Source organism: Suricata suricatta, chromosome 10 (genome assembly GCF_006229205.1).
Source record: "Suricata suricatta isolate VVHF042 chromosome 10, meerkat_22Aug2017_6uvM2_HiC, whole genome shotgun sequence".
Taxonomy (NCBI): Eukaryota; Metazoa; Chordata; class Mammalia; order Carnivora; family Herpestidae; genus Suricata; species Suricata suricatta.
Window position 1 is genome coordinate 120,964,749 of NC_043709.1, and position 22,483 is coordinate 120,987,231.

At 42.6% G+C, this 22,483-nt stretch overlaps 1 protein-coding gene across 1 annotated transcript in view; it reads left to right on the forward strand.

Moving 5' to 3' along the window:
- The window catches only part of ARMC3 (armadillo repeat containing 3), a 99,086-nt gene extending 77,459 nt beyond the window's left edge, over positions 1-21,627 (forward strand). Inside the window, exons 14-19 of the mRNA XM_029955759.1 lie at positions 2,573-2,673; positions 3,356-3,457; positions 4,070-4,165; positions 11,504-11,704; positions 14,064-14,226; positions 20,383-21,627. Of these exons, the coding sequence (XP_029811619.1) occupies positions 2,573-2,673; positions 3,356-3,457; positions 4,070-4,165; positions 11,504-11,704; positions 14,064-14,226; positions 20,383-20,592 (873 nt within the window). The 3' untranslated portion in view covers positions 20,593-21,627. The remainder of the gene's footprint in view (positions 1-2,572; positions 2,674-3,355; positions 3,458-4,069; positions 4,166-11,503; positions 11,705-14,063; positions 14,227-20,382) is intronic.
- Positions 21,628-22,483: the final 856 nt, after the last annotated feature.

Consider the following 22,483-nt stretch of genomic DNA (forward strand, 5'->3'; position numbering starts at 1 on the left):
AAGATCATGACCTGAGCTGAGGTCAGACGTTTAACCCACTGAGCCACCCAGACACCTCAAATGGAAGAAGTTTTTTAAATCTACACGTTCCATATTAAGCAAACCTAGGAAACAGAAATGATCCACAGACGTCAAAAAAAAAAAAAAAAAGTAAGGGGGCGCCGAGGTGGCTCAGTTAGTTGAACGTCGGACTCTTGATTTTAGCTTAGGTCATGCATGATCCCAGGGTGATGGGATCAGAACCCTGCGTCAGGCTCTGCACTGAGTGTGGGCCCTGCTTAGATTCTCTCTCTCTATCTCTCTCCCTCCCTCTCCCCGCCTGCCTTCTCCCGTGCCAGTATGAGCTCGCACTCCCTCTCTCTTTCTCAAATTAAAAAAAAGTGTAGGAGTTACTGAAATTCCCTGAGATCAGACGGAAGGGGTGCAAGACAAAGAATGAAATGGGGAACAAACTAAGCGCAGAGGGACAAGGGAGCTAGTGGTGGCCGGTCTCAGAAAGCACCGTCGGAACTCCGCACTGCCACAGGTGAGGGGGGAGCTCAGAGGTGCACGAGCCAAATGCTCTGTTTGCCGGGCAGGTGCAGGGCGAGGGCCTGGGATGAGCAGGGCGGGTGGCAGAAGCCTTCTTGGCTCAGTTTGAATAAAAAAGGCAGAGGAGACAGGGCCATGAAGGAATCACATCGCTGCACCATATTTGCAGGAAACACTCTATCGTGCAAACAAAAATTCGAGACATTAAACATTTTTTATTTTATTTTATTAAAAAGCTTTTTAAATTTATTTATTTATTTTGAAGTAGGGGGGAGAAGCAGGGGAGGGGCAGAGAGAAGGAGAGACAGGATCCCATCTGTGCAGAGCCTGATGCAGGGCTCGAACTCAGGAACCATGAGATCATGACTTGAACAGAAATCAAGAGTATTTTATTTTATTTTTTATTTAATTTTTAATTTTTTTAAGTTTATTTGAGAGAAAGTACAAGCAGGCTAAGGGCAGAGAAAGAAGGGGAGAGAGAGAGAATCCCAAGCAGGCTTCACGCTGCCTTCACAGAGCCTGATGGAGGGCATGAATTCATGGACCGTGAGATCATGACCTGAGCTGAAACCAAGAATTGGATGCTCAACCAACTAAGCCACCCAGGCGCCCCTATTTTTAAATCCATCTCTACAATGTGGGGCTCGAACTCAGGACACTGAGATAAAGAGATGCTTTACTGGCTGAGCCAGCCGGGTGCCCCTAGAGACATGTTGAATAATGAAAAATGGCCAGCCTAAAACTTGAGTCTTGCTCTTCCTTCTGATTTCCCCGGCTGCCACCTCCACCATACCCACCGTAACACACACACACACACACACACACACACACACACACACACACACACCACTCAGAAGCCACTTCCCAGAGATGCCCATCTCATTCAGCGATTCGTAATTCAAAAACAACTGGTACATTATTAGCACAAAGATACTTTGAGAAAAGTGAGGAAAAGGGCAGAAAAGCCAACAAAGAATGCTTATCAGAAAAATGTTGCCACGGATCAGATAAAACTGACAAAATGTTACCTGCTCACAAGTTTTAAAAAACCTTAATGAAACAATATTTTTTATCAAGGAGAATTCTTGGATTCATTCATTCAGGAAATATTTTCTCAGTTGTAGGTTGGAAGAGGTCAGTGAATAAAAGAGACGCAGATCTCTACTTCTGTAGAGAGGATACAGACAATAAACAGGAAACGGGACAAATAAATTATATCCCATGATCAAAATGATCAGAGCATTGGAGGGGGCAGAATGGAGCAGAAGCAAGAAAAAGGGGCTCCCTATCTTATCTATCTGCTGGGGGTCACTGGGGTTGATGTTGGTAATTTTAGAAATTGTGGTCAGGTAGGCCTCCCAGGGAGCGTCATGCATGAGCAAAGACTAGAAGGTGAGGGATTTAGCCACGGAGACAGCTTGGGAAAGAACTTTCCAGGCAGAGAAATCAGCCTGTGCAGAAACCATAAGGTATAAACATGCTTGGCATATTTAAGAAACAGCAAGGTCAGTATCGCTGGAGCTGATTGAACCAAGCGGCAGAATAGTAAGGACTAAATCAGACAGAGACCGAGAGACCAGATCACGTGAGTCGTGTAGACCATTAGAAGGATTTTGGCTTTTACTTTGAAGGAAGTAGGAAAACCGGGGAGACACAGTTCTGGGCAGAAAAAGGACATGATCTGTCTGATTTTTTTTTAATGTTTTTGTTTGAGACAGAGAGAGAGAGAGAGAGACATAGTGTGAGCAGGAGAGTGGCAGAGAGAGAGGGAGACACAGAATCTGAAGCAAGTTCTAGGCTCTGAGCTGTCAGCACAGAACCCAACGCAGGGCTCAAACTCCTGAACCGCGAGCTCATGACCCAGGCTGAGGTCGGACACTTAACTAACTGAGCCACCCAGGCGCCCCTTCAGGTTCCTATTTCTAACCGTGTCTATGTATGTGTAAAATTATGGACTTCAAACAGTTGGGAACATCAGCATTCATTTAAAACATATAATACCCATGCAGATATTACTTTTTAGTTCTTAAATTATCTACAGATAAATCCTGGCACAAAACTTCTGCCTTTGAAGGATCTCTGCTTACAAGACCCCAGTGATCAGCGTGCTGTGCTCTTAGTCAACAGTAAAGCTCCTGATGTGTGAGTCTCTCGGGGTGGACGGATGCAGAGAAGCACACAGTGTTTCTTGTTTGCCCATCATCACGTGACTATATCAGGGTTCCCAGGACGGCATCTTTTTGTCCCCTGTATTTAGCACCATCGTGAATATAAACACTGGTCCATAAACTCGTAGCCTGACTTAGTAAAGACCATGAAATCACCACCAACGTGGTTTTTCCTTGGACTCCCCATTACCGCTCAATTCCAGATGTATTACTGTAGTCAGTGTTTCTTACCCTCCTGGTCACATGAAGTTCTTTGAAGAAAGTATAAATAGATCAGAGCAAACCCAAACCAACCATGTTTACAGGGATCCAGAACTGTATGCAGGACACTAAGTGCTGCCCAGGGCTTTTTAAAAATATAAAATAAGAAATAAATAGTAAAGCTGAAGATTAAAGTTTTAGAATTTTAAAAAATGGTCATGTATACCTATATATCTACATATTTTACGGGACACATTTTATAAAAATATTTCCTCTTCTAGTTCATGAAAACCTTTACAGTATTCTCTTTGTCTTTATTCATTTATTATGTCACTGTTGAAAGTTAGCTCCAGATATGATTTTCTCCCCAAAAATCTGTCTTTTGTAGGACAGACCCAATATTGACAAGTCAAGGATTTTAACTCATGTGTAATTTCAAATATGTAAAATTTTAGGCTTCCACCTCCATCTACAGAAGATAAATCTTCAGATGTCGGTTATGGACGGAGTATTTCTTCTTCCTCTTCTTTAAGAAAAGCAAGCAAAGAAAAGACCAAGTAAGAAAAATGATGTTTTCTCTGGACTCAAAGAATTCTCCCCTCAGTGTTGGAGTAAAAAAAAAATTAGATTTTAGATTTTGGTGATATAATTCTTTTCATCCTTATAGTAGTATAATTTCATAATAAAAAAACTTTTAAATTTATTTTGAGAGAGAGAGAGAGCAAGCAGGGGAGGGGCAGAAAGGCAGACAGAGAATCCCAAGCAGGCTGTACACAGTCAGCTCAGAGCCTGGTGCGGGGCTTGAACTCACGAACTGGGGGATCATGCCCTGGCTGAAATTAAGAGCCGGATGCTTAACTGACTGAGCTGTCCAGGCTCCCCTTGGAATTGCTTGGAAAAGTGAAACGGGCTTTCCATTCTGTGTGCTGTAAACGTATACTGAGCCCTTGACCACAGAATGCAGTGGCTGTGAGCAGGCTGTTCTATGATCTGTGGATGGAAGAATGCCCGGTGCCCCGTCTCACAATGGAAAAGAAATCAAGGCACGCCGTGGCAATGAACCTCACTTATGAGATGCCTTGCAAATGTAATACTTTATTATTTTCCATATGGTTGAAATCGATGATGAGTTTTTTTCATATAATAAGAAAAAATAGTTATTATTTTAGTACCGGCTTTGGATCTCCCACAGAAGAGAAATCCGAGCCTCCTTCTGGACGAAATACTGCTGTTAGCAAAGGTGCCACTAAAGAAAAAGGATCAAGGTAGGAAATGTGTTATTGTGTTCTCTTCCTAATTATAAGCATGTCAGGCTTTGATTCCCCAACAGAGTTGGGGCATGGAAGGGATGCGGGGTTTAAATGCGGAAGCTTTGCTCCTGGAATCAGCATGTTGGATGAGGCAAGGCTCAGGAGCTGTAATTAAAAAGTAACTTACTTCATTTTTGTCTCTTGCAACCTCTTTAAAACTTCACCAGAGGCGATTTCTTCCTCTGCCTCTGGGTGAGAACTCAGGTCACTTTGATCAAGATACAGTCCTACAGGCACTTTAATTAAAAAATGACAACAGAAAACAGCAGTCCTGAGTCATTTCCAAGTAGAGATCGACAATGTAAAATGAACCCTGTGCCCTCCGCCATGGCTGCCTTTGTGGGTGGCGAGCCACACACGGGGAAGTGCAGTTCTCTCTCCCACTGTGTCTCTCTCTGTCTCTGTCTCTGTCTCTCTCTGCCTTACGCTTCCACATCCCTTCCACATCCAGCTCACCCAAAGAAACCTCTGACCCTTCAGGAAGCAGCGAGAAAGGGGAGAAAGAAATAGGACCAAGTTTTGACTTGATGGAACAATTACAGTGTGGTTTCATGCTTTTTAGGCCTGGCATGTTTTAAACATGCTTTCTATATACGTTTATGTGTTTTTAAACATATTATTTCTCTAATGAGCACTTTCCTGGATTCCTCAGAAACCCATGTGGACCAATGCCACACTCCATGACCCTTTAATTACTGTTGACTTAAGCCCTTCAGAACCGCTGTGGTATTGGAGGCGATCTGGCACACATCTCTAGCATCCGATTTCTAAACAGGGACTGCCCCCCAAACAGTGGTTTGCTGTCTTCCTCGGACCTCAGAGCTGTGCATTTTCTCTTTCTGACTTCATTCTCTACTGTCAGTCTCCTTGGCTCATTATTCTCATCTCTCCTTCTCATCTGCTCCTATTGTTCTAGGCCAGATACTCTTTGCCCTTCCCTCTTCTCCCCTCCCCTCCTTTCCTCCCCTCCCTTCTCTTCCTGTCTTTCCTTTCCTCCTCAGGCTTCTCAGCCTCACCTCCACTGCACCAAGAGCTCCTTGAGGAAAGAACATAGGCTAATTTGAGTCATTTCTCTTTTCCTCCCCAGTCTTTAGCTAGTGCTTGGTTGGCACACGTAGGCCTTCATGCTTATTCAAGAGAACAGAAATCTGAGCTTTTACAGGAAAAGGTTATTTTTGACAATGTCCACCCATGTAAACTGTGCGTCTTGAACAAATTGGTTACCTTCTCTTTGCCTGCTCCCCTCATCAGTAAAATGGACCTAACATAGGGTGTCGTGAGGATTAAATAAATCAGTGCAAGAACTGTCCTTGGAGCAATGTCCGGCACAAAGTAGACACTCAGCAAATATTAGTATTGTTGTACAAAACAATTACAAGAAGCCAAAATCCGCTCAATCCTTGCAGGGATGTAGAGGAATGAGCAGAGTCTAATGTGGGAAACTCAAGCATCCCCAAAAGGACAGGAGCTGGGATGAAGTCCAAAATTGTAGGCTCTCTCTGTCTTTCTCCCTCTCTTTCTCTCTCCCTCTCTCCACGTGCGTGGTGTCTTATTTAGAGAGCCTTTGTTATCCTCCTTGACTTTCTTTTGGTTACTGCTTCACCCTTGTGACTTTGGTTTGCCATGAGAAAGATCTGGCCCCAGTCCAGCAAACTTTCAGTTCTGAAGTCCGACAACTATCAAGTGCGTATTTCTAAGACAGGCCATCTTCTCTTCAGTGGCCAAAGCATTGGCTGGCTTTGAGGCAGGTGTCTCCCTTTGGTCTACCCAGCCACGGCCCTGGGGATGAATCAGCCTTCTGCCCCCTTGATAAGGGGAGGGTAGGCACTTGTCTGAGGAGTGACCATTATGCATACATTGTACACGTCATCATCAATCAACGTGGACGTTTTCCTCTGGCATCTCTGATACCACATTAACTTTAACCTTTGCTGATTCTGCTACTCTTGGCTCTTTTTGACTATCTTGTTTTTCTTACAGCTCCGTCTGGTTCTTAATCCTAAAGCTTTTGGGGAAGAATGGGCAGTGTTTCCGGATTGAAAGTCATTCTATATACCTGTCAGTCTCAAAATGCTGATCTTCAGACAGCCATGGGTTTTTTAATCACAATATTTAATAGCAAGATTTATCTGTATTATTTGGAAGCACTCATATCTTTATTTGATCCATGGACATGGATCAGTAGAAGTCCCCTCTACTCTGGCCCCTTTTGCTATCTCCTCACATCCGTCACAACTACCTTACATATTGACATTCTCGAGGATTCTTCATTTGCTCCCTTTTTTACTCTCCATAACTTTAGCTACTGTTGACAATTACATACCCCTCTCTGAGCCCTGCCTTCTCTATCCTGCTGCCCTGTAAACGAGTTCCTAATGAAACGTATTGTTCCCCCAACTCCCAGACCTCCTTCCTTCTCCTCCTCTGTTCCCAATGCTGATGAATGTTACCATCCTGCCATGCAATTGCTCACGCTTTGGCACCATCTGAAAGTCCTTCTCCTTTCTCCCCTTTACTAAATGAGTCTCAGCCTTGTGCACTCGATGGCTTCAAAGCCTTTTAAGTCATTGTTCCCCTTCATTTTTACCTTTACCTCCCCTCTTCGGGCCTTTGTATTATATCTAAGCACACTAACCTCCTTTCTGTAAGATGCTCCTGCATTTTATTTAGCCCTCCATAAACCCATCCTCCATGCTGCCTCCAGAGCTATCTTCCCAAAGGGAAAGGCTGATTGTATTACTCTGCCCCAAACAACGATTTCCTGTCATCCTCCAGAGGAAGTCCAAACAGCAATTGTGTATGCGCAGCAAATTCCTACTCTTTCTTCATTCTCTTTATATATAATTTTGTGTGTCTGAGGCCTTCCCTGGTCAGCCCAGGTCGGGCATATGTTTCAGGGTCCATTCCTTCCTGAATCCAAATAATCTCTAATCTATAACCTGAATTTATTGGTGTCGATTTATTTGTCTTTCTTACTAAGCAATGGACTACCTGAGACCTGGGACCAGGCTTTTTTCATTTTTATAGTTATAGAGCCTAGAATGATATCAGGCACACCGAGGACAGTAAAGATACATTTATAGATTAAATATTCACAAATTATTTCAAATAAGGCTGGTTGTTGAAAGTAACAGAGGTTTGACTCCCTGGCAACATGCCCCGGGAGAATACGTATAAACAAATGGGGATCATCATTTCTTCTCACACCATTTCCAGTCTCCTCCTTGTCTCTGCGTATTCTTGTGTCTTACTCCCCACCGAAAGATAAGCCCTGACGTGCTCCTAAGGTTCAAGCAGGTCGTTAGCATAAAGAAGAACATACATTTCGGATTCAGACAACACTGGTTCAAGTGCTTGGTTTTCTCATCTTTAAATGGAAGTGGTGACTTCTGCCTCGTAGAGGTGCTGTAAGAATAAGTGAAACAGTGTTTGGCAAGTGCCTAAACCATTGCGTGGCACACTAACGTGATCAATATACGTCCAGTCCCTTTCCCCTTCTTATTCCTGGGTCCACTGGGGGGATAGATTAGTCATAATCGTGTTGCCCTATTGTCTGTCCTTTGGTAAGCCCTTCTTGTCTTGTTCCTATTACAACTGTGGACCCCTGAAGATAGAGTACAACATTTCCACTCTACTCATCTGATAATGTCATAGAGAATGTGTAATCTTAACAAACAAACAGTTACTGAGAGATACTGACTAAGAATGACGAGATATCTGGAACCACAAAACAGCTAAAAGTCTTGAAAGGAAGAGAAGGGACAGGAAATAACCAAATCGGTTATGTGTGAGGTGGCCCAGTACAGACAGGGAGACTATGATTTCTATCTTTGTCCTCATGAATATTGTCACCATTTCCCACGTAAATTAAAATCCTTAAGCAACAGGCCCTCACTGGGTGACCAGCAAGTATATTATTTCTCTGTGTGAAGGTTTAGCCGTTCTCTTCTTCAAGGCAAAACACTCAGAGGAAAGGTGATTAGTTTCACCTTATCCAGGCACCATCTTGATACTTTCCTAGGCTTCACTGAAGCCGACAAACCTAATATGCCTTCCAGAGCTTTTCTTTATAAAGACCATTCCCCTTACAATAAACATTCACTATCCCTATTTGTAAATGTATCGTAAGTTCTAGCTGTAGCGTATTTCTGTATTCAGACCAGGTTTCATAAATATTTAAGTTTATTGCACATGAGTTTATTATACACACTTAAAAGTTTATTGCTTTCCTGTCTCTCTTTTGTTTCCTTCCAGTCTGTTCATCTCTGGAGTCTTTTAGAAATTTACAACATATACTTAAACGTTTCTGCTGCTCAATCTTGATCTTCATCCTAACGACTTCCTAAAACATTTTTATTTTTTAAAGAACTCTCCTCAACCACTTTTTTTTAAATCTTACCTTAGCCATTTTTTCCCCTTCTTCCCAAATCTTGACCAACCGCAGAAGTCTTTCAGAAATAGATATTGTTTCTTACTCACATTTAACATCTTAATCACGTTTAAATACCTTCTCACCTTCTTGTCTTGAATGTTTTCATTCATTCAGCAAAGTCTTATTGTACAAATACTTATTATATCAGTTGTTCCCATGTTAGAGATATAGCAGTGAACAAAAACCTTTGTTTTCATAGAACGTACATCCTATATCCACACTGACAAATAACAAATTACACACACACACATACACGTGCGCATGCAAACACATGCAGGCTTCTAAACCTGAAATACGTTGTGTGTCCACTTTATACAAAACTCTCTTCTCATCTTTTTGGAATAGACTGGGTAGAATAAGATGCCCAACTGGAATAGATTTCTGGAGCCTCTTGAGTTTCTTATTTTTATCCCTCATGTGGAATTTTATCAAATACAACCTCGTATTGTGATAATCTTTCATATACCAACATCTTCCTGCCTAAATTGAAACCACATGTGGGCCAGGTTCAAGTCTTCCATTTTTTCCACCTGCCGTGCCTTATAATTTATATGTCCAAGTAGTTGATGGAGTCAAAAAGGAACAACTAATTAAACTTTGAAAACATCAGTATACATTTTGGAGCCAGACAAATACCTCTTTCTATGTAGTTATCTGCCCTCTCACCCACCTGTGAACATATAAAACATTTTTACTGTTTTGGATTCCCACAGTACATCTCCGTTTTCTGAGGTAGTCTTGCTAAAGTCTTGGTAAGACAGATAAATGTTCTGCTGTCTTTAATCACAAATTGATGTTCTTCCAGAGGATTAATTTTATGAGAGTTAATTTTGTAATTTCTGAACCCTTGTGTCCATATTGATTTAGAAATGAAATTCATTTGGGGCTCCTGGGTAGTGCAGCCGGTTAAGCATCCGACTTCGGCTCAGGTCATGATCTCACGGTTCGTGGGTTGGAGCCCCGCATCAGGCTTGCTGCTGTCAGCCTGTCAGCGCAGAGCCTGGAGCCTGCTTCGGATTCTCTGTCTCCTTCTCACTGCTCCTCCCCTGCTCGCACTCTGTCTCTCAAAGGTAAATAAATGATAAAAAACAAAAAAAAAAGAAAGAAAAGAAAAGAAAAGGAAAGAAAGAAAATCCATTTACGTATTGGAGCCTTTATTAACACAACCGGGCAGGCTTCATGGGAAAAAGGTTCAGATGAAGTACTTCTATTTATAGCAGCAGGAAACTACAGGTCAGAGGCTCCAGTAAATTGTCCCTTTTTAATCACTCAATAGGATTGCCCTCCATGATGTGCTAAGTCCCGCGTGCTGGCTGTCATCTGCTACGTGCTAGATGATTCTTCTGTCGCCTGCAGCACACTCAGAAATACACCTGCCTTGTGTTACAGGTGCTCTGAGTCAAGCTGTCCAATCTTATAAGGCTACCCTGTAACTCTAGGGTCAGGTAAACCTAAATATGCTTTTTACCATTCTATTTCACCTTTCTAGTGGTAGCTCCCAAGTACTAAAATCTTCTTCTGTGTGTGAAGATGTTCTGTTTATATGTCTTCTGAAAAAAAAGTGTTTAAAATTTTTTAATGTTACTTATTTTGGAGAGAGAGAGAGCACAAGCGGGAGAGGGATAGAGAGAGACAGGGAGACACAGAATCTGAGGCAGGCTCCAGGCTCTGAGCTGTTCACAGAGCCCAACGCGGGGCTCCAACCCACGAACCATGAGATCATGACCTGAGCCGAAGTTAGACGCTTAACCGACTGAGCCCCCCAGGTGGCTTCTCTCAGATCAGAAGGAAGCGGCACAATTTCTCAGCTGCTAAAGGACTCAACCGCACATCTTCTCTCTCATGAAACTACCCTTTAACAATGAAGAGGGGCAAGTAAAGACGTTCCCAAGTAAAGGAGCCCAAAGAATTACATTAAAAGACTGGTGAACATCCTGCAGGACAAATACACTGTAACCTCTGGCAATATCTTTTCCATTGACAGAAATAATTTGCATCTCTGCTAAACATGTTAACAAGCAAATTCTCTAAGGTTGAAACTATTAATTAAGAGTACATTTTAATTAAGCAATATCTTTACTGTTTAATAAGTACATTTCAGGTTTCTTAAGTACAGAATTAAGCACATTCCTCTAGATAAACTTTAGGTAAGTCTTCACCCCTGCGTGACATGGAAATTCTGTGCTATCCTTATTTCGTTTGGTCTTCCTCCATGTTTTGGGTAATTTTTCTTTTTTAAGGAAGATGTTTAATGTTTGTTTATTTTTGAGAGTGAGAGACTGAGTGTGAACAGGGGAGGGGCAGAGTGAGGGGGAGACACAGAATGAGAGGCAGGCTCTAGGCTCTGGATTGTCAGCACAGAGCCCTACGCAGGGCTCCAACTCAAAGACTGTGAGATCATGACCTGAGCTGAAGTCAGACGCTTAACTGACTGAGCCACCCAGGCACTCCTGGGTGATTTTTCCTAAAAATAGTGATCCAAACTCTTCTTGCAGAAGGTCTCAACTGAAGCAAGAGATGACGTAAGACTGGCTTAGACTCCAGGAAGCAACCTATTTTTTCCCCAATTCAATAAATGCTTATTGCATACCTACTGTGCACCAGACATCTTGCTAAGCAAATATACGGAAGACCAACGTATGATTTTATAATATGTACCAATCAGGCAGCTTTACCTTGAAAGTTAATTTCTCCTACATAATATAGAGACTATAAAACTCGTCATCGGAAATTTGAAAACTACATATGATATGGTCATTGAGGTATAAAATTATCTATTTCTGTGGGGTTCTTTAGATTACTCAGAGCACAGTTAGTGCTATTCGTTTTGTGACTTTGATTGCTGCTGTTTACTCTCAAAGGAAAAGCCGAGGAAAAAAAGAAGAGGAAAAAGTGAAGGAGGAAGAAGAGGCTCCGACATTAGTGAAATTGATGGCAGAAGGAAGCCCAGACAAAGAATGGCATCCTCCCTTCGATCCTGACTTCTGTGTTTATGTGTCTGAAGTGACCAAATCCATAGCTCCCATAACCAATATTAAGGAACAGATTGAGGTCCTTGCAAAGTAAGTCCGTTGTCTCTATACATTCATACATGTTTTTAGTTTCTGAGAAAAGGTTGATTTTAGCGGCTTGCATTTTTTTTAAGCCAGTTTTCAGGTACCTCCATCAGAATAACTGCACACCACCTCGGACTCTGAAGCAGAAACATGATAAATTGAAAAAGTGCTCAATTTTTATCTTAGGTCATATTTCCACCAAGAATCAGAGCTAGGCGCTGGAAATTGCTTAAAGAAAAATGCTTTTGCTTTTGTCATTTTCTCCAGCTAAACCACGAAAGGCATCCTTCAATGCAATCCTAAGGAATGAATCGAAAGTGTGAAAATTAAATTACTCCGTAGGTAGATGGGGTGCACACAATTTAAAGCAATCGTACTGTGAATTATTTGTAGACTCACAAATTATGTTCTGATAGAAACAACCATCACTGATTTTTATGTCCTGTGTCTTATATTTTGCACTGCATGTTGCTCTTAAGTGGAGGAGTGATCGTTCTAAGGGATGACTATTGGGGCAGGCTCGATGCTGTGTGTACGCCAAGGACACTGCCTTCTTTTTCTTTTTAAAAAAATGTTTAATGTTTATTTATTTTTGAGAGAGAGAGAGAGAGAGAGACAGAGCATGAGCGGGGAAGGGGCAGAGATCAAGGGAGATAACAAAATCTGAAGCAGACTCCAGGCTGAGCCATCAGCACAGAGCCCGACGCGGGGCTCCAACTCCCGAACCATGAGATCATGACCTGAGCTGAAGTCGGATGCTTAACCAAGTGAGCCACCCAGTCGCTCCTGACACTGTCCTCTTAATTGAAGCATTTAATGTGAGTCCACTAAGTGAAATCTGAGAAATTGACGTGGTAGCTGTAAGGGGTTAGGAATCACTACAAGTGGAAGGTGGCTTCCGCGTCTGGCACCAAGAGGCAGTGAGATGAGCTACTGGATCCTGCAACAGCTGGCACCTCCCCGGGCGCTTGTATCCTCTCCAAGTTTGAAGTGCATCGCACTCATCCAACCTGGATGTGACAACTGCAAGAAACACGGCCGCCAGATCATTGACTTCTCGTCAGCCAGACCTGGACGAGAACATTTTTGGCTGCTGACGTTTTCCGGGTGTCCTTGAGAAGCGATGACTCGAGCAGAACTCTGATTAAGCTCATTTCAGCATTTGCCAAACGTCCTCATGCTCTGTTCCTATCAGGAATACTTTTCATCATTCCCAAATCATCGTGGTGTTTGGTTTTTTTTTAAACCTGAGCCCACACCAAGACGGAGATGCTGAGGTTTGCCCCGAGCTGTTGGATCCCAGCGTTCATCACAGTCCGGACGCCTGGCTGGGACACGCGACAGCTTTCCCCAACGCTTCCTCCTGTTTTTCGCCGATGTTCTTCTTGCTTGGTTCTACGTACAGCAAGAGGAACGTCCTCCTTAAAACGTGCAATTCTGCCTCTACTCCTAGATGTGGTAGCCTTAGATGACAGAGGACTTTTGTAGATGTGCTTACTGACCTCTCCAGGGAGAGCCTCAAATGAGAAGAAACCCACAGGCAGATCCATTCCGCCTTCTCACCCAACTTATTTTTCCTTCTCTCCTCTTCCTCTCACTTTAGCATTACATAAATGCCATCTTTCTCTAAATTAATATTTATTTATTTATTTATTTAAGTTTATTTCCTTATTTTGAGAGAGAGAGAGAGAGAGAGCGAGCACGAGCGCCTGAGCAGGGCGGGGGTAGAGAGAGAGGGAGAAAGAGACAGAATCCCAAGCAGGCTCTACACTGTCAGTGCACAGAGCCTGATGTGGGGCTCAAACCCCATGAACTGAGGCACCACGACCTGAGCAGAAAACCAAGAGTCAGATGCTTACCTGACAGAGCCATCCAGGCACCCCCCCCCAAATAATAAAATGTAAATGGAAAAAATTATAAAAGTTGAACATATTTGGGGATCCAATGGGAAATTTTCCAATGTATTCATATTACCTCCAAGTTCAAATTCCTTAAAGGAAGGACCGTGTATGTTGTTAGCACAATGCCTTGGATTGCAGATTGAAACGTTTGTGAATATTTTTTCCAGGGCAGGATAACGCTTGAAAACTGTGTTGATAGAAATTTAATGTGATATTGATTTGTTTCTTATTATAAATATTGGAAAGATTAGCATTCATTTCTTCTTTTGTGCTGAATGAAATTGTGAGAGTTTCAGTTTATATATGATAGTTTGAATACCAGGAGCATCATGTTAACCCACTTTAAGTTTAAAAAATAAAGCAAATACAGTTTTTACACATACAATTATATATCTAGTTACACTCAAAGCATCCAAAATGAGATATTAAACTTTACTGATTCGATCTCGATGTAATTGACACAGGTACGTGGCAGAAAAAATGGGTGGCAAAGTGCCAAAGGAAAAACTACCTGATTTCAGCTGGGAACTTCATATAAGTGAACTAAAATTTCAACTTAAATCTAATGTTATACCAATCGGACAGATCAAAAAAGGAATCTTCTACCATCGAGCTTTGCTTTTCAAGGTACTTAAGATATTTTGCCTCATTTGCCTTTAGGTTAAAAGGTTTGTTTTTATCATAATGGTGTGAGCCACTTACTAACACTTAACTGGTTAATATTAATAATATTAATCTGTCATTTATATTTGCTTATTTTTGAGATATATGTACACACACACACACACACACACACACACACACACACACACACGCCAGACTACTGGAAGCATATTCATTCAACATTTATTATATACCTACTATAGGTCAAGGGCTCTTCTAAGGTCCAGGAATATGGAGATACTAAAGCAACAGCCCCTGGGCGCCTGGGTGGCTCAGTTGGTTGAGTGCTAACTTCAGCTCAGGTCATGATCTCGCACTCCGTGAGTTCGAGCCCCGCGTCGGGCTCTGTGCTGTCAGCTCGGAGCCTGGAGCCTGCTTCGGATTCTGGGTCTCCCTCTCTCTCTGCTCCTCCCCCACTGGTGCTCTGTCTCCCTCTGCCTCTCAAAAATAAATAAACATTAAACAAAAAGTGACAGCCCCTGCATATACACAAGGGCTAGACTTGTGGGTTCACAGGTGATGTCAGGGCAAGCGTCAGGAGAGGAAGTGATATGCAGCCCAAGTATTAGAGGCTACGTAAGATTTCATCAGGTAAAGAAGGAAGACAAGAACTAAACAAAGCAAACATTTTGTACAAGATAACAGGAATGAGAGTCCACGGGCCACTTGAGGAACGTAGCATAGCTTGTCTGGATAAAGGGAAGGGGATGGGCCAGACGAAGCTAATGGAGCAGATCATAAAGCACTATGGCAGTTTGCACTTGATCCTAACATCTGTGAGTGGCCACTGTAAGTTGTTAAGGGGACAGCAGTAACATGATTTTTAAAATATATATATTTTTTCTTTTTAAGTTTATACTTACAGAAAGTGAGCAAGTTGGGGAGGGGCAGAGAGAGGGGGAGAGAGACACTCTCAAGCAGGCTCCACGCTGTCAGTGCAGAGGCGGATGCGGAACTTGAACCCACGACCCACGAGAACATGACCTGAGCCACAGTCTCTTAACCACCTGAACCACCCAGGCGCCCCGCAGAAGCATGATTTTGAAAGATCATTGGCAGCAGAAGGGGGAATGAATTAGAGCAGGGGCAGGACTAGAGACAGCAAGACAAACTGCAAGGTCAGTGCAGCAAGAAATGCAGGTGAGCTATACTAAAGCCATAGCTATGAGGATATGAAAGAAGGTGTGAATTTCAGAGAGATTTAAGAGATAAAACTGAAAGTAGTTAGTGCCTGCCCCGGTGTGGCATGAGCGATTGGGTGAGAAGAACAAAAAGATTTTCAGGTTCTGGGCGGGGCCACTGGTACTGCTGGCCTCGTTCCCTGAAGGGGACACTAGAAAAGGGGTACATTCAAGAAAGAGGGGTTGATTTTTTCCTCCGTTGTGTCAAGTGTCTGGAAAATAATAAGAGCTGCAAAAATGGTTTCTGAGCTATAGATTGAATATATACATTCCTACCTCCTCCCAAATAACTACAAACCTCTTTACATCCATGTGTATCTTGCCTCCAGTTCCAGAATAATCCTATACACACTCCAAATGCCAACCTTCCCTATTTTCTTTTTTTCCCTAAGTTTTATTTATTTTGACAGAGAGAGAGAGAGAGAGAGATCGAGATCAAGGGAGAGCCTTTGGGGGAGGGGCAGAGAGAACAAGAGAGGGAGAATCCCAAGCAGGCCTCTCTCCATCAGCATAGAGCCTGACCCAGGGCTTGAACCACAAACTGTGAGATCATGGCCCAAGACAAAACCAAGAGAGAGTGGGACACTTAACCAACTGAGCCACCCCCACCCATGCTCCCCAATCTTCCTTATTTTCTTGGATTTTTTGTTCTATCAAACTCTTCTCTTCTGTCTTAAATCTCTTTCTCTCTATGTTTCTCCTTTAAAATCTAAACTTAAGTCTACAATATTTAAAGAGGAAAAATAAATCTTTTCTCATAATAGCTATAACTACTCCTGCAGCCCCTGTTATCATGACCACGGTCATTTTGAGATAGGGCCTAGACACTCGATTAATGCAATTGCGAAGAGTCTCAAAAATACCAAATGTTGAAATTACCATCCTTGTTTGAAAGCCAAGAAAACCGAACTCAGAGACGGGATTTACCCAAGGCCAACCGGAGACACAGCTCAAATCTGAACCCATGCCTATCTGAGTCAAACCTACCATATTGCTTCTATCTAGATAATTCTCATTCCTGGTCAAAATTCGGAGTCATCTCAGTACCTTGTCCCTCTGGCTCATTTCATTTTTCTCCTTCAGGCCACTGCAGTCTGACCATGGCTTCCTCTCAAGGACCATAGGAATCTATTGTCTGTCTTACTTGATGTGTCAAAGAATTTCTCACTCATCCTTATTTCTTGATACCACTCTTCTTTAGTAACTTTTGTCCTCTCTTTCTATGCCATCTCAATCTCTTTTGGTGACCTCTTTCCTCCAACTCTCTTTTAAACGTTGAGGTCCCTCAAGCTTCCAACACAGACTCTTCTCTCTCCTCACTTTATGGACTCCATATGGTGAGGTCATGTTCTCACATGGCCTTAAATACTAACTAAATGCCTCAGATCCAGATTCTTCCCTCCGCCCCCAGACCCCTCCTGATTCCACATCCACGTGACTGTTCACCCTCCATCCGGCTGTACCTGAGTGTCTCAGAGGCACTGTATTCGTGTGTGCTCATCTGCTCTAACAAAATACCATAGACTGGATTTACCCAAGGTCAACTGAGAAATAAGCAGTTATTTCTCACCATTGTGGAGGCTGAGAAGATCAAGGCGTGAACAGAGCCTGCGCTTGGTGAGGACCCTCCCTGGTGTGCAGTGGCCACTTTCTTCCTGTGCCCTCACGGGATGGATGGACAGGGGGCTCTGGTCTCTTCCTCCTCCTACAATCCCGCAGTGAGGCTCCATTTTCATGACCTAAGTACCTAAGGATCCACTTCCCAATACTGGGAATCAAGGCTTCAACTCATGAGTTGGGGTGGAGGAGACACAACCATTCAGTCCATATAGCATTATGCCAAACTGGACCCATTACCCTCACACCTCAGTTGAGTCATGCAGTTCATTACCCTGATCCTTCCCACCACTGACATCTCGACCGCCAATACGCACGGATAAAATCTCTTACCCTTCTTACCCCCCCAAATCTTTCACTCCTCTGAATACTTTTCATCTCCCCCATTTTCTTCCAGCTTGTTGACTCCTTTTTGGTTTTGCATTTCCCATAGCAGACTAGATAAGTCATCCATAGACCCTATAATTTGCTCCCTAGCTTCCCTCATTTTCTTTAAAAAAATTTTTTTTAACATTTATTTATTTTTGATAGAGAGAGAGACACAGAGTGTGAGTGGGGGAGGTTTCAGAGTGAGAGGGAGACACAGAATCTCTTTCCTCCCTCCTCCTAACACTTTTCATCTCTACCTCTTCCTCTGAGCAGACAGACTTGTTTTCCACTTCACAAAGAAACTGGAGACTTCCTGAGGAGAACTCATTCAATGCGGTTGAAGGCAGTATCACCCTGAGGTTAGGAACTCAGACTCATACTCAGACAGATTCCCTCCCTTCCACATTAAGTCACCACTTATTATGACCTTCCTTGGGAAAATTATCTGACCCCAGTTTTACTCTCCATAAATTGGGAAATGCAATAGTATCTATTTCACAGGATTATTGTGATGATTTAAAATGCCTTGACATGGAGGTAAGAGATCAATAAATATTATTTTGGAAAGCATGTTTATTTTTAACTCTCTACCCCACTAGACAATGAGATAAGATGATTCTAGTACCAATTCCATTGGGGGAGGGGTGGTGGGGATTGAGGTGGCTAGTTTCTATACATTCAAGTCATCCTCTGACCTCAGCTAGGTCAATTCAACTCAATTCCGACACTACGTGCCTGGAGATGGTGTCCAATCCCACAGGTTAAGGGCTCGGTCCTACAAGGCTGTCCCCTCCCCACCACACACACCCTTCAGCCACCAGTCACAAGCCCAGGTTGTCATCTGTGCTTCTGACCAACAGATTGGAGGTTCCCATGGACATGCCCCTCAGGGTTGATTAACTTGTTAGGGGGGCTCCCAGAGCTCAGACGCATTTTACTAACTAGACCACAGTTTATTAGAAAAGGATACAAGTCAGGAACAGCCAGATGGAAGCGATGCATACAGAAAAGTATGGGGAGACAGCTTGGTTGGAGCTTCCGTGCCCCCTCCAAGCACACCCGTCTCCCCGAATTTCCATGTGTTCACCCACCCGACAGTTCTCCAAAACCCCTCCTTTATGGAGGCTTTATTACATAGTCACAATTGATGAAATCATTGGCCATTGGTGGTTGATTCCACCTGCAACCCCCTCCCCTCTCCAGAGGTCGGGGATGGGACTGAAAGTTCTGACCCTCCAATCACAAGATGGGTTCTCCAGCCAAACCGGCTTGGGTGTGGTCCAAAAGTCACCTGATTAACATAAGAAAAGACACTTTGCTGCCTCTCTCAACACTTAGGAAATTCCAGGGGTTTAGGAGTTCTGAGCCAGAAAGGGACGAAGACCAAACATATATTTCATGTTATAAATGACAATGCACAGAGCACCATACGTTTGGATACTGCTGTTTTATAGTTGACTGTGTACCAGGCAGGTTCAGCCTATACGGAATGTAAGGCCCTAAAAATGACAACCATGTTTTAATCATCTTGGTCCGGTCCTGACACAGTAAGTAATCAGGATGTTACAGGAATATATAAATAGGTGATGAAAACAACACGATTCCTGCCTCTTCGTGCTAGGAGTGTTTGTTGAGCACCTACTCTGTGCGGCACTCACAGCCCTACACGCTTGACACATATCAATCCACTTTGCCTTTGTAACCTGCTAAGGAGGAGGTTCTACTGTTGATATCCTCCCTTCCTAGATGAAGAAATGGAAGCATGGAGAGGCAGAGCCCTTTGCTTTTGGTGACAGCAGCCAGCAAGTGGCTGAGCCGAAATTCAAACCCAGGCGAGTCTGGGCCAGCTGTCTCCGTCTCCATCCACCAAGATGTGGCAAAGAAGTTTCCAGATTATTATTTTATAATGGTTATTTCTTTATTTAGAGAGAGGCAGAGAGAGACTGAGAATATGAACAGGGGAGAAGCAGAGAGAGAGGGAAACACGGAATCCAAAGCAGGCTCCAGGCTCTGAGCTGTCAGCACAGGGTCCAATACAGGGCTCGAACCCAAGAACAGTGAGATCATGACCTGATCAAGAGTCAGTCGCTTAATCAACTGAGCCACCCAGGTGCCCCAGTTTCCAGATTATTATTATTATTATTATTATTATTATTAAATGTATATTTATTTTTGAGAGAGAGAGAGAAAGAGAGGGAGTGGGGGAGGGGCAGAAAGAGAGGGAGACACAGAATCAGAAGCAGGCTCCAGGCTCTGAGTTGTCAGCACGGGGCTTGAGCTCATGAACCCGTGAGATCATGACCTGTCGAAGCTGGACGCTCAACCGACTGAGCCCCCAGGTGGTCCCAGATTATTTTAAACATACTTTGTAAATAACCTCAAAACCAGGACCAATTGAAGAGATCACTTCCAAGGAACAGACCAACTTGGAGGAAGCGGCCGCAGGCAGCCCAAGCAGGACCAGCCCCCACAAACTAGCACTTCCTGCTCACAGCACCATCTCCATCACACAGAATAAATCGGCAAGAAATAGGTCCCCGCCAATTTGATCCTTCCATTCAATCCCACTGCCTATCACACCCCCAGAGCAGCCTAGAAGCATGGGAAGATCGATAGATGCACTAGTGCTGAAAGCCCGTGGAATAGCTTTTCTCCAATGACGTTATCAATCTTGTGCGGATACAATGCCTGTAACTGCCTGAAAAATGTCACTTCCCAGCAGGACCTACACAGAGATTTTTGAGAGTACGGGATCTTGCGGAACAAGGGAACTTATCACATTTTATTGGCTCCTATCACAATATCCCACATTTTCCCCCAGCCTCCTTTCTAAGCACTTCTTTGCAAGAGCTGTAGATTTCACCTTCAACGAGATGGGTCTTACAGCTCAGGATTTTTTTTCCCCACCGCTCTCCCTCCTCACTTTGGGTTGATCTTGTGTTTTCTCCCACAGGCTCTGGCTGATAAAATTGGCATTGGCTGCTCGCTGGTTCGTGGGGAGTATGGCAGAGCTTGGAATGAAGTTAAGTTGATGAATGCATCTTGTAAGGGACTGACTAGGGTGCACCCTCCTCCTGAGGTCTACATGGTTGACCTCATGTTCCATCCAGGCGGGCTGATGAAGTTAAGAAGTAAAGAAGCAGATCTTTACAGATACCTCTGAACTATCAAGTGACCAAGCGGGGGTTCACAGGAGAAGTTCCATTTTTTATGCTTTCTATGAAGTTCACCAATTGATTTTAGTTCTTTCATTCAAGTATTAGAAAATGTTCTTTCTGTGTAGAAATGAGGACACTTGGATTGAACTTGGTCGTGTTTCTGATTTCAGTCTCTTGGCAAGAGCTCAGTCTGATTAGATCATCTTATGCTCGCTGCCCCTCATGTAAAGTTTATTATTGTCAAAATTAATCCACCCCGCTGTTTCCTAAAGAGCTTCTCTGCCCTTTGGGAATCATGTGTAAAAGCACCCAGCTGCACTTCCCGGGACAATACCTCGGCCTTGTGACTGTCATTCTTCATGCCCAGAAAGCTTCGGAAACACTTGGCTAAATAAATTCAATGGTATTTAATGTCTTCAGTCACCTTGTCTCACTTTTGTAAAGTAAGATTGTTGATAGTTCAAATATTTACAGATTGATTTCAGTATTACAAATTCCTTTCTAAAATTCTTTGTTCATGTTTTTTAACGTGTATTATTAAGAACACCATTTAATATACTTCACCGAACTAAACATCTTTCTAAAAACCTGTTCCCATAAACTGTGTTTGTCTCTTGTCCTGTCTTTGTTCACTTGAAACTTACCTCTAGTTAAAAACAATTCTGATTTCCTTTTACACGTTTGAAGGCTGGGTCACGAAAAGAGTATTTTAAATGTATTTAGCTTAAAAATGCTTTTTTGGAAAAATTGAAATAGGAATAGAGTAAATCTTTTTGTCAGGAACTGTGTTTTCGGTATTGAGAACAAAATGGGGAACAGACACACATTTCAAATGATAAATACAAACTAGTAATGTGATGACTCTTATAAAGTATGTATATCCTAGCCTGGTTTTAAGTCTAAAGTTTGTAATCGTTTTACTCGGTTTTAAAAGTCAGCTTGATTTCAGAAATTAAGGCTGCGATGATTGTGTATGAACCGATGTGTAACTTCAAAGAATTTGTATTTCCTTATTTCAAAATAAAGCTCTTTATATCAAATGGTTTGGTAGTTATATTTATCATGCAATTTCATGAACTGGAGCCTAGATTATAGAATGCAAACCAGTCTCAGCATTTTCAAATCTGTTTTGATACAGAACACATTTAAAGTGGATTAAAGAGATATATAAGATGTAACAAGATAAAAATAAATGAAAAACAGGCGTAAGTGTTGGAAAGAAAGTTCAACAGGGCCAGGAATAAGCTTAGAATTCAAATGCATCCATGAAAATCCCATGCATTTGTTAGCAGTGGGTGAAAATTTGACGCTAAGCTCTCTAGCAGACAATGCAGAGGGAAATGCTATCAGTTACATGATTTATAATAGGGTCTGCTCGCTAAAAGCACAAAGCAGTTTCTCAGGAGGAACAAAGACCAGGAAAATTCCTCTTTGGGAGCTTCATACAGATGACAAATGTAATATAGAAAATAACATCTTTGAAAAACAACCTCCTAGTAAGTTCTGAAAAGGGTTTTCGTAGGCAATGGCCTAATATCAAAACGGAATGAGGCGGAAGTTCCATTCAGAGTCACTGTGCTACGATCCAGACAGACACTGCATTTTCCAGCCTGGTTCTGGCCGAGGGTTACCCTCGTCTACCCTTTTTTTCATCTTTGAAACATTTGTGTATAATGTCTCTCTCAGCCAGACTCTAGGTAATTACTGAAAAGGAATGAGTTTAAATCATATTTTCAGACAGTTCTTTGAAGTTTATCTATTTTGTGTTGCCACAAGACAATACGTTACAATAGCAACACAAATCATCAAATACCTAGAAATTGATTTAATAAGAAATTCACCAGAAAAACGATAAAATTTTAATGAGATCTGAATTAATGAAGATGCACACCATTT